The sequence below is a fragment of the Petaurus breviceps genome, unplaced genomic scaffold (genome assembly GCF_028583685.1).
Source record: "Petaurus breviceps papuanus isolate PSGF00001 unplaced genomic scaffold, PetGlider_PUasm1.0 98, whole genome shotgun sequence".
Taxonomy (NCBI): domain Eukaryota; kingdom Metazoa; phylum Chordata; class Mammalia; order Diprotodontia; family Petauridae; genus Petaurus; species Petaurus breviceps.
The window spans coordinates 60,510,770-60,523,848 of NW_027187460.1; the positions used below are offsets into that span (position 1 = coordinate 60,510,770).

Here is a 13,079-nt window from a genome sequence, read left to right on the forward strand (position 1 = left end):
CCCTCCCCCCGACACCTCCTTGTTCCTCCCTTCTTCCCTCCTCCCTCCCCTTCCCCCTCTCTCTCTCTCTTTTTCTCTCCCCCCCTCTCTCTCCCCCTCTCCCCTCCCCTCTCCTCTCCTCTCCTCTCCTCTCTTCTTCCTCTTCTCTCCTCTTTCTCTGTCTCTCTTTTTCTTTTCTCTCTCCCCCTTCCTCCTTCCCTCTCTCTTCCCCTCATATTTTTCTCTTCTTCTCCCTCTCTTCCTCATCTCCTCCCTCTCTTCTCTTTCGCTCATCTCTCTCCCCTCTTTCTTTCTCTCCTTCCCTTCTCTCTCATTCATCTTTCTCCCCCTCTCTTTCTCTCTATCCTTCCCTTTCCTCATCTTCCTCCTTCTTCCCCCCCTTCCCCCCTCATCTTTTTCCATTCTACTTTCTTTTCCTCCCTCTCTCCCTTCATTCCATTGAAGTTGGAAGAAAAAAAACTTGAGCTAACAAAAGGCATGATTTGTTTCATATTACTGCCTGGGGGTTCTGTCCTTCCTTTTCCAGGATCTTGGAGCAACCACTTTTGAAGTCTTAATACAATTGTATCTCAATTATTTTCACTGTTAAAAGGAGAGCAGAGGTTCAAATTATCCCCAAGTCATTTCCACTTGGTTTTCTAAAAAAAATAGTGTGGACTCAACAAGGTTTCAAACTTGGGAAGCCAGGTAAGTGGTAATGTCACGGACAGAAGGAGTGAAGTCAGAAGGATAAGCAGATTTCTAGGACAGGAAAATAAGCTTGGTGTTGGGCATAAATTTCTACCTAGCTTCTAAATCTTAACCCAAATGCAATGCCCTCCATGAAGCTTCCCTGAACTTTCTGGTGAGTAGTTACTATCAGCCCCGAGCCCAGAGAGCACTTACCCAGTTCTGCTTACCTGGTTCTGTCTATTCTGATCTGTGCCTGTCTTATTCCCACTAAAAGACTGTAAACTTCATCATGGTAATGATGAGTCTCATTTGAACTTTATAGCTCCCAGGTACCTAGGGCTGAGGTCTGCACAGAGCAGCCACTTAGGCTGGATGCACTGAATTGAACTGAACTGAATTTGAGTTGAATTGAATTTTATTAATGGAAACTAAATGAATTGCATTGAATTTGGGGTGCTGTTGGGATGTTAAGGTGTGATGTACTGTTGGCCTTGGCTATGAAAGTCTCATACCCAAAACCATCTCATTTCTATTCCCATCCCTTTTTTGTCAGTTGTAATGGGGCTGATTTTCCGCCAGGATCCCATGATGGGAAATCTTAAGAGCCAGAAATCCTTGAACCTAAATTAGATTCTCAGGAAGAACTCAAAGGCATTCTCTTTTTTTAAAAAATCATATGACATTACCCTTGAATATCTTTTTTAAAAAAATTGGCATACCATAGACTAGGAAGTTCTGAGTGCTAATGGAAGGAGGAGTAAGTCTTTAAGTATGTGCTTAACTAAGCCTAAGAAGAAAGACTGGTGGGAAGGAAACATGAAAATGGGGAAAAGAAATTATAAAGAGTAGAGGAAGTCAAGAGACAAAAGAAAAGTAGGAAGAGAAGAAAGATGGCGAAAAGAAATTGAGATTTGCCATCATCATTCCCAACCTCTCCACTTTGGGAAGAGCTTCCTCGTGAGCTACAGTAGGAGTATTAATAATAAAAATAATAACATGATAATTTGTTGTTGTTCAGTCATATCTGACTCTATAACCCCATAGTTCACCAATATTGTCCCTGGAATTTTCTTGGCAAAGATATGGGAATAGTTTGCCATTTCCTTCTCCAGAGGATTAAGGCAGAGGTTAAATGACTTACCCAAAATCAAACAGCTAGTGAGTACCTGAGATAGGATTTTAACTCAGATCTTCCTCATTCCAAGGCCAATGTTCTATCTGCTGATAGCTGCCTCCTTTTTGCTATTAGTAACTTTAAATAGCACTATAATATTTGCAAAGAGTTTCATATACAGTTATCCCTCCTACATTGTGACTTTCCCTATCACAGTTTCAATATATTGAAGGGCAATATAAGAATTAAATGAGAATTTGGGGGGAGTTTTGCAGAAGCCATAGAAACACAAAGGCCAGTTGATGGCACAGAAAAAGCTTAGAAACTCAGAAATACATAAAATATATTGATAGTATTATGTAGTATCAACATGTTTTATCTTTTAATACCCTAATAAATTAGACTTCTTCTCTGGTACAAATAAAAGGCAAAAAATGTTATGGGGGTTTTCCAGATCATGTGAACACCGAGCCTCTAACCCCTGAGATGTAGAAGGGATAAGTGTACACTACGTCATTTGGTCCTTATAACAACCCTATGCAATAAGTAGAGGGAGGAAGGAAGGGAAGGAAAAGAGGTTCGGAAAGAAGGAAGGAGACAGAGAATGAATGTTGTTCAGTTTCCAATACACATAGGCATAACTAGCACAACACTTCATCCTGGAGTGCTAATATCTAAAGAGAACTGACCTCCCTCAAGTGACCACTGTCTCTGAGTCTCACCTCCAGGCCTTCTACTGCCCTGTGCCCTGCTGTAAGTCACCTGCTCCAGGCCACTCCGGGGTTCCTCCTGTGGCTGAATGGGAGGTCAGGCTCTCCCTGACACCTCTCTGTCCTCTGACCTTTTTTTTTTTTTTTTTGCTTCACTTGAAAGGATTTCTGGTTGTGCTGCTGTTAATCAATCAGCTAATCAGCAAACATTGATTCGTTTTGCTTCATTGCCTACTGTGAGCTAGGCACTGTGCTAAAGACTATAGATAAAAATACAAAGAATGTAATATCCCCTGGAAAAGACACTTCAGGAAGACAGGAAAAAAAGGAGAAGGCAAAGAGAAGTTATTATTAATCACCCTAACTTAGCCAGAGTGAACCCCTCTGCAGACTACAGATTCATTTGTCTACCCAGGACCTTTTTTCCTCTGCTTTCCAGCCCTGTTCCATGTATTCCTCATTCTTCCAACAGGCATGGAACGTGTTCCCAAAAGAAGGGAAGGGGATAATGAGAGAGAGTGAGGCAGCCTTTCTTTAGGTTTTCCTCTGTTTTAAACAAAACCAACCCAGGGTGGAGGAGGGGAGCGAAGGTGCTGTTCGGTGCCTAATTACAGAGCATTATTATAATAACACTGCCTGCAGAAAGGAGCTCTCCTATTTGTGTTTCAAGTGTGACGCCCACGTCACCTCTGTCACTCCAGGAATCTGCCATCCATTGTTCCTTGATGAGAGACTGTCTGAATGTGACCTGACAGGATAATAATTTTCAAATACCTTTTAAAAAAAAATTCTTTTCAGTTCTAAGATTCCTATGTTTAAGGAACAAGGTGCTTGGATTAAATAAATAATCCTGGGAGAGCAGGGACTGTGTTTTACATTTCTTTGTGACTGAGTCCTTCACATGGTGCCTGGCACATAGTAGGGCCTTCATAAACATTTATTGATTTGAACATTCCAGGGTGATGTATCTGGGTTATCATGAATCTTTGTTTTTGGCACAACATTAACATTAATGGGAATATTTCTATAACTAAATCCATGCCACAGCTCCAGCTGATCTGATTTTGGGAAGGAGAGGAAATGGTAGGGGGAAAAAAAGTTCCTCCTCAAGGCAATTTTTTCATGAGCATAACAGTAGTTTACATGCATTGAGCCTCTTATTAAAAAGTGCATGATATGTATTAACTCATTCGCTCTTTATGTTGTGAGGTAGGTGAATTGGACAAAAGATTTTCTTCAAGGTTTCGCTTGGGTATTTTTTTTCTTCTACAGATTCCTCTGATCTACCTATTCAAAAACCCTGTCCAAAAAGTGAAATAAAGTTCTTGCCTTGTTCTTGATGAAGTCATGTTGGCTCTTTGTAATCACTACCTTTCCCCTTCAGTGTTCACTAAGTATCTGTAATATGTTCTAGAAATTTTCCAGGAATCAAAATCAACACGATAATCCTATAGCTTGTTAGACTTGGTTCTATTTCCTTTTCCTTTTTTTTGTGGTTGGCACATTTGCTCTTCTCTCATTCTTCACATTCTTTAAAATATCAATAAGCAATCACATATGACAGTTCTTTCAGTATCTAAGGAAATGATTCATTTGTGCCAAGAGACTACTGACATTGCTTTTACTGTACTATGCCGCATTTTTCTATCCATCTTCTATTGTGTGCTCTGCCTTCCATCTTTTGGAATACCTGTTATAAATCTAATTAGGTTAGTGAGTTCCTGATCATCCACATCAATGTGCAGACGACTCCTATTTTTCTCATTGACATTGTTTCCCTTTTTGTCTCTAGAATTTCATTCTTGGTTGTTCCCTTTACTTCTTGGCCTGACTTCTTCTGTAGATTTTTATTCTATTGGATTCTACATAACATTCTTCTGCACTATTTGAAAGCTTTTCCCCAGAATTTCAGGGTATATATTATACTATGCCTGACTTTCTTCTCATTTTCTGTCATAAACTCCAGGAGTGAGTGGTCACTTCCCTCCAAGATTTCCATCATTTCTACTGCAGAATCAGATTTAGAAGATGAAATTGTCACTAAGGCAAATGAAGATGTTATAAGTATCTGTGCTTTTAAAAGAAAGAGAGCTCCAGCAGGTGGCTGTATAATTGTAATCTCCCATCACTATTATATCCTGCCTCCATGGTGGGCTTGTGATCTGTTTCCTGAATCGTTGACCTCTTTCCTCTCCCCCTGTAGGTAATCTGTAGTATAATCCAATAGCAAAATTATTTTGGTTTCTGCCTTTATTTATCATTTTTAAACACGGTCTACCATGGTCACCCCTAATGATTCTTGATTTTCCTCACATGGGTATTGCACAATGTTTTCTCCTCCCTTTTATCTTCTTTATCTTGAATAAGATATTTTTGTTTTTATTGAGTTGTTTTAGTCACATCTGACTCTCCATGACCCCATTTGGTGTTTCCTTGGCAGATACTGGAGTGCTTTGCCATTTCCTTCTCTTCCCTATTTTATAGATGAGGAACTGAGGCATACAGGGTTAAGTGACTTGCCCAGGGTCACACAACTACTAAGTGTTTGAGACTGGATTTGAACTCTGGTCCTCTTGACTCCAGGGCTGGCACTATATCCACTATGCCACTAAGCCACCCAAGATATTTATGTAGTCTATATTCTAGTCCTGGCTCTTATTGTATAATGTCTCAGTGATAGACATTGCGCAGTAAGAGCAAGGCATGACACCTCCTTTCACTAGGATCTCTACTATTTTTATGTAGACATTTGAGGCTCATTTGGTAGCTCCTCTAAGCTCTGAACACCTCAATATCTATTCTTCCTATTGCTTCTTGCCTCTATGGACAGAGGTGTCAAACTTGGGAACACAGGCCACATGCAGCCCACCAAAACTCCCAGCATGGTCAAACCGGATTAAAATGCAACTGGGAAATATTTAACAAAATAACTAAAAATACAGGAAAACATACATCATGTTAATTTGTGGTTTTTTAAGTCAATATATGGGCAACAGGGACCTGTTTCTGTTTAAGTTGGACACCTCGGCTGTATGATAACGAGTTAACTGGACGTGTGTAGGCACTTTTCTACTCCCCTCTTTTTGTCACTTTAAAGTTCTTTTGATTAAATTTGCAAAACACCAGGAAAATATACTCTTACCATCCTTTGTTATACTCTATCCCTTGCCAAAAGCCTGTTACTCCTGTATTTTGAACCATCATCCAGAAATCCAAATCCCATTCTCAGACAATACTGGTTTTAACTAGTTGTTCTCCCAAATCAGCTTTTTTCTTTTTCATTCCTGGCCTCTAATGGTCAGTAGTGATGAAAATACCACCTGTGTCCCTTATAATATTTAGTTTCTTGCCAAAGAGTTCATATTCCTTGGTAATATTCATGTTTCTTGGTTTCTAGATTGCCCCTGGCAGTATCATTTATTCCCATGTGAATCCCAAGAAGTTGGTAGTAGTCATCTGTTTTGAAATTTTGGGGACACGTATGCCTTGTATATATTCCCAAGGATGACAAAGGCCTCTCTGTAATCAGGGTGCCTCTGCTTTGAGCCCTGATAGCAATCCTTTGGCCACAGAAGAAACAACAACATTGTACACTCAATGCATGTCCCTGCAAAGTTCTCCATTCTCTCTATTCCTACTAGTAGTTTATAACTTTTTATGATCTCTTTCTGTCCCTTATCACCCCTTTCTTTACACTTCATTACTTCCCCTTTACTACTTTATTTAAAAAAATTATACCTTTAAACCTTTTTATCACCTCTTAACAATCTGATAGCTACATACAGCTAACTTTCTTGTCCTCTTTATTTTATTAAAGAATCTAGCTCAGTTTATTTTTTCTTGAATATATAGGGAACTGAGACAAAGTAATAAAAATAAAAGCCATTCCCCATTTGATGCATGGCCAAAGGATATGGACAGGCAGTTTTCAGAGGAAGAAATCAAAACTATCTATAGTCACATAAAAAAATGTTCTAAATCATTAAAAATTAAAGAAATAAAAATTAAAATAACTCTGAGGTACCACACCTTATACCTATTGGTTAGCATGCTACAAAAGGAAAATGACAAATGCTAGAGAGGATTTGAAAAAAATAGGTATACTAATGCACTTTTGGTGGAACTGTGAATTAGTCCAGCTGTTCTGGAAAATAATTTGGAACTATGCCCAAAGGCGTATAAAACAGTGACCCAGTAATACCACTGTAATCCTTTGATCCAATATTACAACTACTACATCTGTATCACAAAAAGATCAAAGAAAAAGGGAAAGGACCTGTATGTACAAAAATACTTACAGTAGCTCTTTTTGTGGTGACAAAAAAATTGGATATTCAGGGGATGCCCTTCAATTACTAAATGGTCAAACAATTGTGGTATATAATTGTGATGGAATACTATGGTGCTATAAGAAATGAAGAAGTGGGTCATTTCAGAAAAACCTGGGAAGACTTACATGAGTTTATGCAAAGTGAAATGAGCAGAACCAGAACATTATATATAGTAACAGCAATATTGTATATTGTATTCAAATGTGAAAGACTCTTCTTTAATCTATACAATGATCCATGACAATTCCAAAGGATTCACGAAGAAAAATATTGTCTATTTTCAGAGAGAAGTCTAATGAACTCTGAATGCAGAATGAAGCACAGTTTTCTTTTACTTTCTTTATTTTCCTTGTTTTTTTTTTCTTTCACAGCATGGCTAATGTAGAAATATGCTTTACATGATTTTGTATGAATTATAGGCATTATATTTCTTTCTTTCTCAATGGGTGGGAGAGAGGTGGGATAGAAAAAATTCAGAATGGAAAATAAAAACATTTTTTAAATATTTGCAAAATTATTTACATAGGTTATTTTCTTGAGGTTAATTTCCACAACAACATTGTAAAGGGAATGCAACAGGTATTATAACCTCCCCCCTTTTTCAAATGAGGCTTAGTTTAAGTGATTTGACCGTGATCACACAGCTAGTAAGAGGCAAAAGTAGGATTTGAACATAGGTCCTCCTTATTCCAAGCCAAGCATTATATTCCCCAAACCATGCTTTCTGTCTTACGGGAATAAACAGTCTTTCTTCTTATCTCAAATGTGACCTGACATGACCTATACTAATAGTCTCTACCCAGTGGCAGCTTTTTTTCTATGAAAACAAAGTCTGAACCTAGGTAAAAATGGGAACAATCCTTTTCAACTGTAGGAAGAGTCCAGGGAGATATTTCAAGATTTACAAAGAAGTTTTCACAACTATGGGATGAGGCAAGTGGTCATATTAGTAATTTTCTGTGTCAAATTACCTATAATCAATCATTGAGCATTACTAAACACCTACTATGCTATAAATACAAAAAATGAAACAATCCCAACTCTCAACGAGTTTAAATTTTCTCTCTTTTTTTTTTGTCAATTAGGCAATCTATAAGATGGTTTCTTCAGTAATGAAAATGCCTGAAGATGAATCAACACCAGAGAAAAGGACGGAGAAGATCTTTCGCCAGATGGATACCAACCGAGATGGTGAGTCTAAGATTGCAATCTGTTTACTTCCCTCTGTTAATTGTTTCCTATGTAGCCTGTATATAGTTTACTTTGTATATATTTATTTGCATGTTGTTTGCCACATTCGATTGTAAGCTCCTTGAGGGCAGAAAGTGTCTTTTCCTTTTTTTGTAGCACAGTAGTAGGCACGCAGTAGGTGATTAATAAATGTTTATTGTTTGATAGCAGGGTAGGTGGGGGTGTATAGTACCAAACTGACTATAAGATAAATGTTAAGAATCCATTACAGAGAGCGTACATTCCCATCTAAAATTTTGTTCTTATTTTCCAGGCAAACTCTCCCTGGAAGAATTCATTCGAGGAGCCAAGAGTGATCCCTCCATCGTGCGCCTCCTGCAATGTGACCCCAGCAGCGCCGGCCAGTTCTGAGCCCCATTCCCTTTGTCTGGATGAATTCTATAGAGCTGCTTTTTTTTCTTCTTTTTTTGCCAAACATTGGTGGTGATATTGCCTCTGTATGGCCAGATAGTCCTTCTTCTGTGACACCTTTTAGCTTCTTTTGTGGATGTGTTCATGGGAATGCCAAGTGCTCTCATCTGCTTGTCAAGAGCATGGACAATACCGTTCTACACAGATTTTGTGGTGTTCGTTGTTTTAAAGGTTTTTTATTATTGTTGTTATTTTGGTTTAACACGTCTGTTCTTAAAATTAAGGATCATGGATGCCAGAGTTCAAAAAGTATGTAGTCCTGGAGCTTCATGCCTGAGGGCTCTCAGAGATTTTTTTAAATTTCAAAAAAAAGAAAAAAGGTCAAAAAAGAGATTAATAAAAAACCTTACCCATCGTTAATTTCTGAATACACCTAAGTGTTCCAAGTACAGATGCAGTTGGTGACTGTTCCCCAATAACAAGTCGTACCCTAGGCCCTAGGGCACAGCCACTGAATAGGCTTGAACAATCAACCCATGATGGATCACTTCCAGTGTGGGCTGTAGTGTCTAAGCTGTGAACATTACTGAAAGTGAATAAGCAGAAAGCAAAGGCAAGATGACTCAGCTGGTTTTTAAGACAGGTTTACACTAGTCAGCTTAACATAACTTTATTGAGGAAGTAAACAAAAATCTCCCATAATTGATCTTCCAAAACCAGGCCTCTATCTAGTTGCTTTTCATGTTAACAGATAAGAATGTTGTAAATAATATACAGTGATGGATAATGAAGACAAAAACAGTATTCTGGAATGCTGAAGGGAGATGCATGTCTAATGAGACCTTGGGAAAGGGTGGTAGTGTTCTTACAGTCTTACTACAGAAGACTGTTTTTGTTTTTGTTTGGGTAGTTTATTGTGAGGTAAGCCAGCTCTAATGAATGTCTGACATGTTGTGTTTTAAAGTCATATATTCTGTCTGCACAGATGCGCCAGTTAATAGGTGTATTTTATGTATTTAAAAAAATGAAAAAAAAATCAAAAGGGCCCAGTTCTTCATTTCATGTTTCCAGGTAAAGAATAATTGGGAAAGGGAAGGAGTTCAGACTTACCAGGGAGGAGAGTCTTAGGACCATAATCAAATGGCAGTGGAACCTAATGCTTCTTTGATGCCTTCGAAAAGAAGAAAATGATAGATGTGCATGTCCTTGGGACTTCCAGAACCTCAAACCCAAATCTGTGGCACTTTTGAGATGCTCATCTTCCCAAGATAGGGATGTCCCTGAAATGCAATCCCCTGTATCTTTGGCTAGGGCAATCATCAGTTCTTTTGGTAAGGAATCTGGAAGTACTGCTGAGGTTGGCAGAGGGACCCAGGAGAATGATGGATGGGATATGAACATGGCAGCATTTGCCATTACCAAGTACAATCAGAAGACTGATTTTGGTTCAGAGCTCATGCCAAGGGGAAACCAGGTTCTCTACCCTTTTCATGCAAACTACTGGTTACTTTAGATTTCACATTAATCAAACCCCAAGGCACTAAATGTCAATGAACAGCAGGATAGGGCACTGTTTTTTACACTGATTGGTTGATTAGCAGATAGAGCTATTGGAGGATAGACATCAAGCATGGCCCACCAAAGAGACAGATAGGTCCCCAGGTTGGTTCTCTAGCACAGGTCACCTCTATAACAGAAAATACACAGGGCAAGTAGAGGCATTACATTTGGAAATATTAAGAAAGGCCATGTCTAGGCAGCACAATAAGCTCATAGAAACATACCCTCCATCCAGTATTATTAGCAATTCAAGAGTTCATTGAAACTGGTAACAAAATATAAATCCAAATTTGTGCTGTTTGGCTGAAAAGAGCCAAAAGTCTCTGCATGGAACTCTTTCCCTGTATTGGGGAGCCTTAGCTGGATAGCTTTAAATCCCACCTTGATGTGGTCTATACAACAAGCATTTATTAAGCACCTAGTATGTACCAGGCACTATGTGCTAAATACTGAGTGTACAAAGAAAGGCAAAAAATAATAATAATCACAATCCCCTGCTTCTAAGCTTACCAGAGTCTAATGGAGAGACAATATTCAAACAACTTTGTACAAATAAGATAAAGATAGGATGAATCAGAGCTCATCTCAGAGGGAAGGCACACTGAGATTAAAGAGGACTAGGAAAGACTCCCTTGTAGAAGGTGGGACTTTACCTGAGACTTGGAAAGCTAGGAGTAAGATGGAGTGTCTCGCTGGAGAAAAGACAGCAAGAAGACAGAAGAAAGACAGGAAGGGAATAAAATATGGTTGTTTGTCCTTCGTTCTTGAAGAGGACCAATGACTAGAAAAGGAGGGAGGAAGGGGCCAGATAGGGAAGGACTTTAAAAACCAAGCAGAAGGTTTCATATTTCTATTCTTGATTATGCAGGTGAAAGGAAGTTAGACTTAGTCTCCCGTTGTCCTTCATCACAGCTTGGAGATTAAGAACTAATCTCATAAGGGAAATTTTGTGTTCTCCCAACCACTATAGGCCTCTTTAGATGAAGGGCTTTGGATAGCCTCAGGCCTTTCACCCAGAACTCTCCTGAGGTTTTCCTTTGGGTCTAGCTTTCTTTAGTGCTTAAATCCAGGTGGGGAATTTGAGCTCTATCATTAAAGGGAGGATTAGTCCTGCCTCACCAGAGGCCTTCCCCCAGCTCTATTTTCATCACTCTGCAGAAGTATTTATGAATCCATGAGAGTGTTTGCTTCTTTTAGCCTCTAGTTATAAATCAATGAGTGTTTTGTCTCTTATAGCTCTCCTTCCCAGGCTACAGTGTAGGCCTCTGTGTCAGAAGCAGATTTAGGCCTCCTCATTGAAGGCTGGGATCTACCTGAGGCCAACTCCCACTTTTTGGCAGATGCCAGGGCCCTGCTATCTACCTGGTACCTCCTTCCTTGCTTCCATTCCCTGCCTAAATGTACAGAGGACAGGGAGATGAATATTCCTCCTATACCCTCTAGCCTTTCAACCACCAGCTAAAGAAAATTACCAAACCTGTAGTAAATAAATAGGATGTATTGCACATTTGTTCAGAGAGGCAGCCTTGAGCAGAGTACTGAGAACTGGCCTTGGTGTCAGGAGGATGTGGGTCCAAGTCCTGACCCGTACTAGCCGGGTGCCCCTGGCCAAGCCATTTAACTCTTTGTACTCTAGGCAAGCCTTTTCAAACTCCAAATTGTAGAGAAGGTGTCAGCCTGCATTGGAAAAGGATGATTCCTTTCTCAGAATTCCCTGCATCAGTGAAATCATAGGTGTAGTTCCTATTTATATTTCTAGTTCTTCAGAGCACTGTGGAGAAACAGCTTCTACCTTCAATGTAGCCTCCAACTCTAGCCTTTTTTTTTCAAGCTAAGGTCTTCAACAGGTCTCAGTTTGATTGAATCTTACCACTGGACCCAGATGGCTCTGGAGGAGGAAGTGAGCCTGGTGACTTTACACAGTCCTCCCTCACTTAAATCCAACTCACTTGCGTGTCATGGTGTCACCTTCCTGACATCATGGTCCTCTTCGAGAACGAAGGACAAACGACTCTAGCCACAGTGGTGCTACAGTGAGTGGTGTGATGACGTTGAGGGAGGAGGGTTGACCCAAGAGTGGCTCTGAAATCCATCTGGCCCCCTTGCTCACTTCATCGTGTACTGACAGGGACCCTCAGAGAAGGGCTGAGATTTGTTCAATGCCGTTGGCAATGTTCATCACTTGGTGGACCCTGCGGTAAGACCAGTTCCTGTATGGGGCTGTAGCTAAGACAAGCAGAGCATTTGCTGGGTAATGACCACTATCTGCCCTAACTTCTGGTGTGGAGGGACCACGTCAGCCTTGCCTGGTTTAAGAATTACAGAACCTAGAACTTCATTTCTCCTGTTGGTTTTTCTTGGGGAGGGCATGAACAAATCAGTTTATTAAAGGAAAACTTTAAAAGAGATGATTGAAAACATCTGGACCATGTCTCCTTGGCCACAGAATCTTACCAAATTATAGTCTTTTTTTTCCAGTGAAGCCCAGTTCTGGAGGGCAGAGCATGGTATCCCCAACTGTACAGGACAGAAATAAATAACTGGACATGTGATGATTGTATACCCTCAACCGAATGCATTAAAATCATCCTTTCCCTTGCTTGCCAATGATTATTTCTGTTGCTCATATGGACTATCCTCCTCCTCCATCCCAAGAGCTGCCAGTTAAGTCGTCTGTATGTAATTTATTCCATTGCAATGGGACCGAGTTAGTTAAAGGGATGTTATCAGACTGAAGCCTAACAGATCTTGTACCACACTAAGTAACATTACTGTGTCCTGGAATCTCAGGAAAAGGAGAATGTCCAAAATAAAGATGATGTGTGATGTCTGAGGGACTGGAATAAAATGGCTTACAACTTGAAGGACTCCAAAGGGTGTATGGCTGCAGCTTTACTCATGGGAGGGGGTTGGGGGTGGATGGGAAGGGATGGATGGGAGAGTCTCCCAGCAGCATTAGCAAGCAGTTTATTTGCTTCCAATAGACTCAACCAAACTGGCAGTTGCTGATAGCCTCCCCAAGTTGGTATTGCATTCATAGAAGATGTGTAAATCTTGCCTGGTATTGATGCATTTTTTACAGTTAATAAG

The 13,079-nt window shown here is 39.9% G+C and overlaps 1 protein-coding gene across 6 annotated transcripts in view; it reads left to right on the top strand.

Moving 5' to 3' along the window:
• Nucleotides 1-12,863, top strand: part of NCALD (neurocalcin delta) — a 586,363-nt gene extending 573,500 nt beyond the window's left edge. For all 6 annotated transcript variants that reach the window (XM_069081045.1, XM_069081044.1, XM_069081042.1 and 3 more), the window contains 2 exons: nt 7,913-8,018; nt 8,332-12,863. In XM_069081045.1, coding sequence (XP_068937146.1) covers nt 7,913-8,018; nt 8,332-8,429 — 204 coding nt within the window. In that variant the 3' untranslated portion in view covers nt 8,430-12,863. The remainder of the gene's footprint in view (nt 1-7,912; nt 8,019-8,331) is intronic.
• The last annotated feature ends 216 nt before the right edge of the window (nt 12,864-13,079 follow it).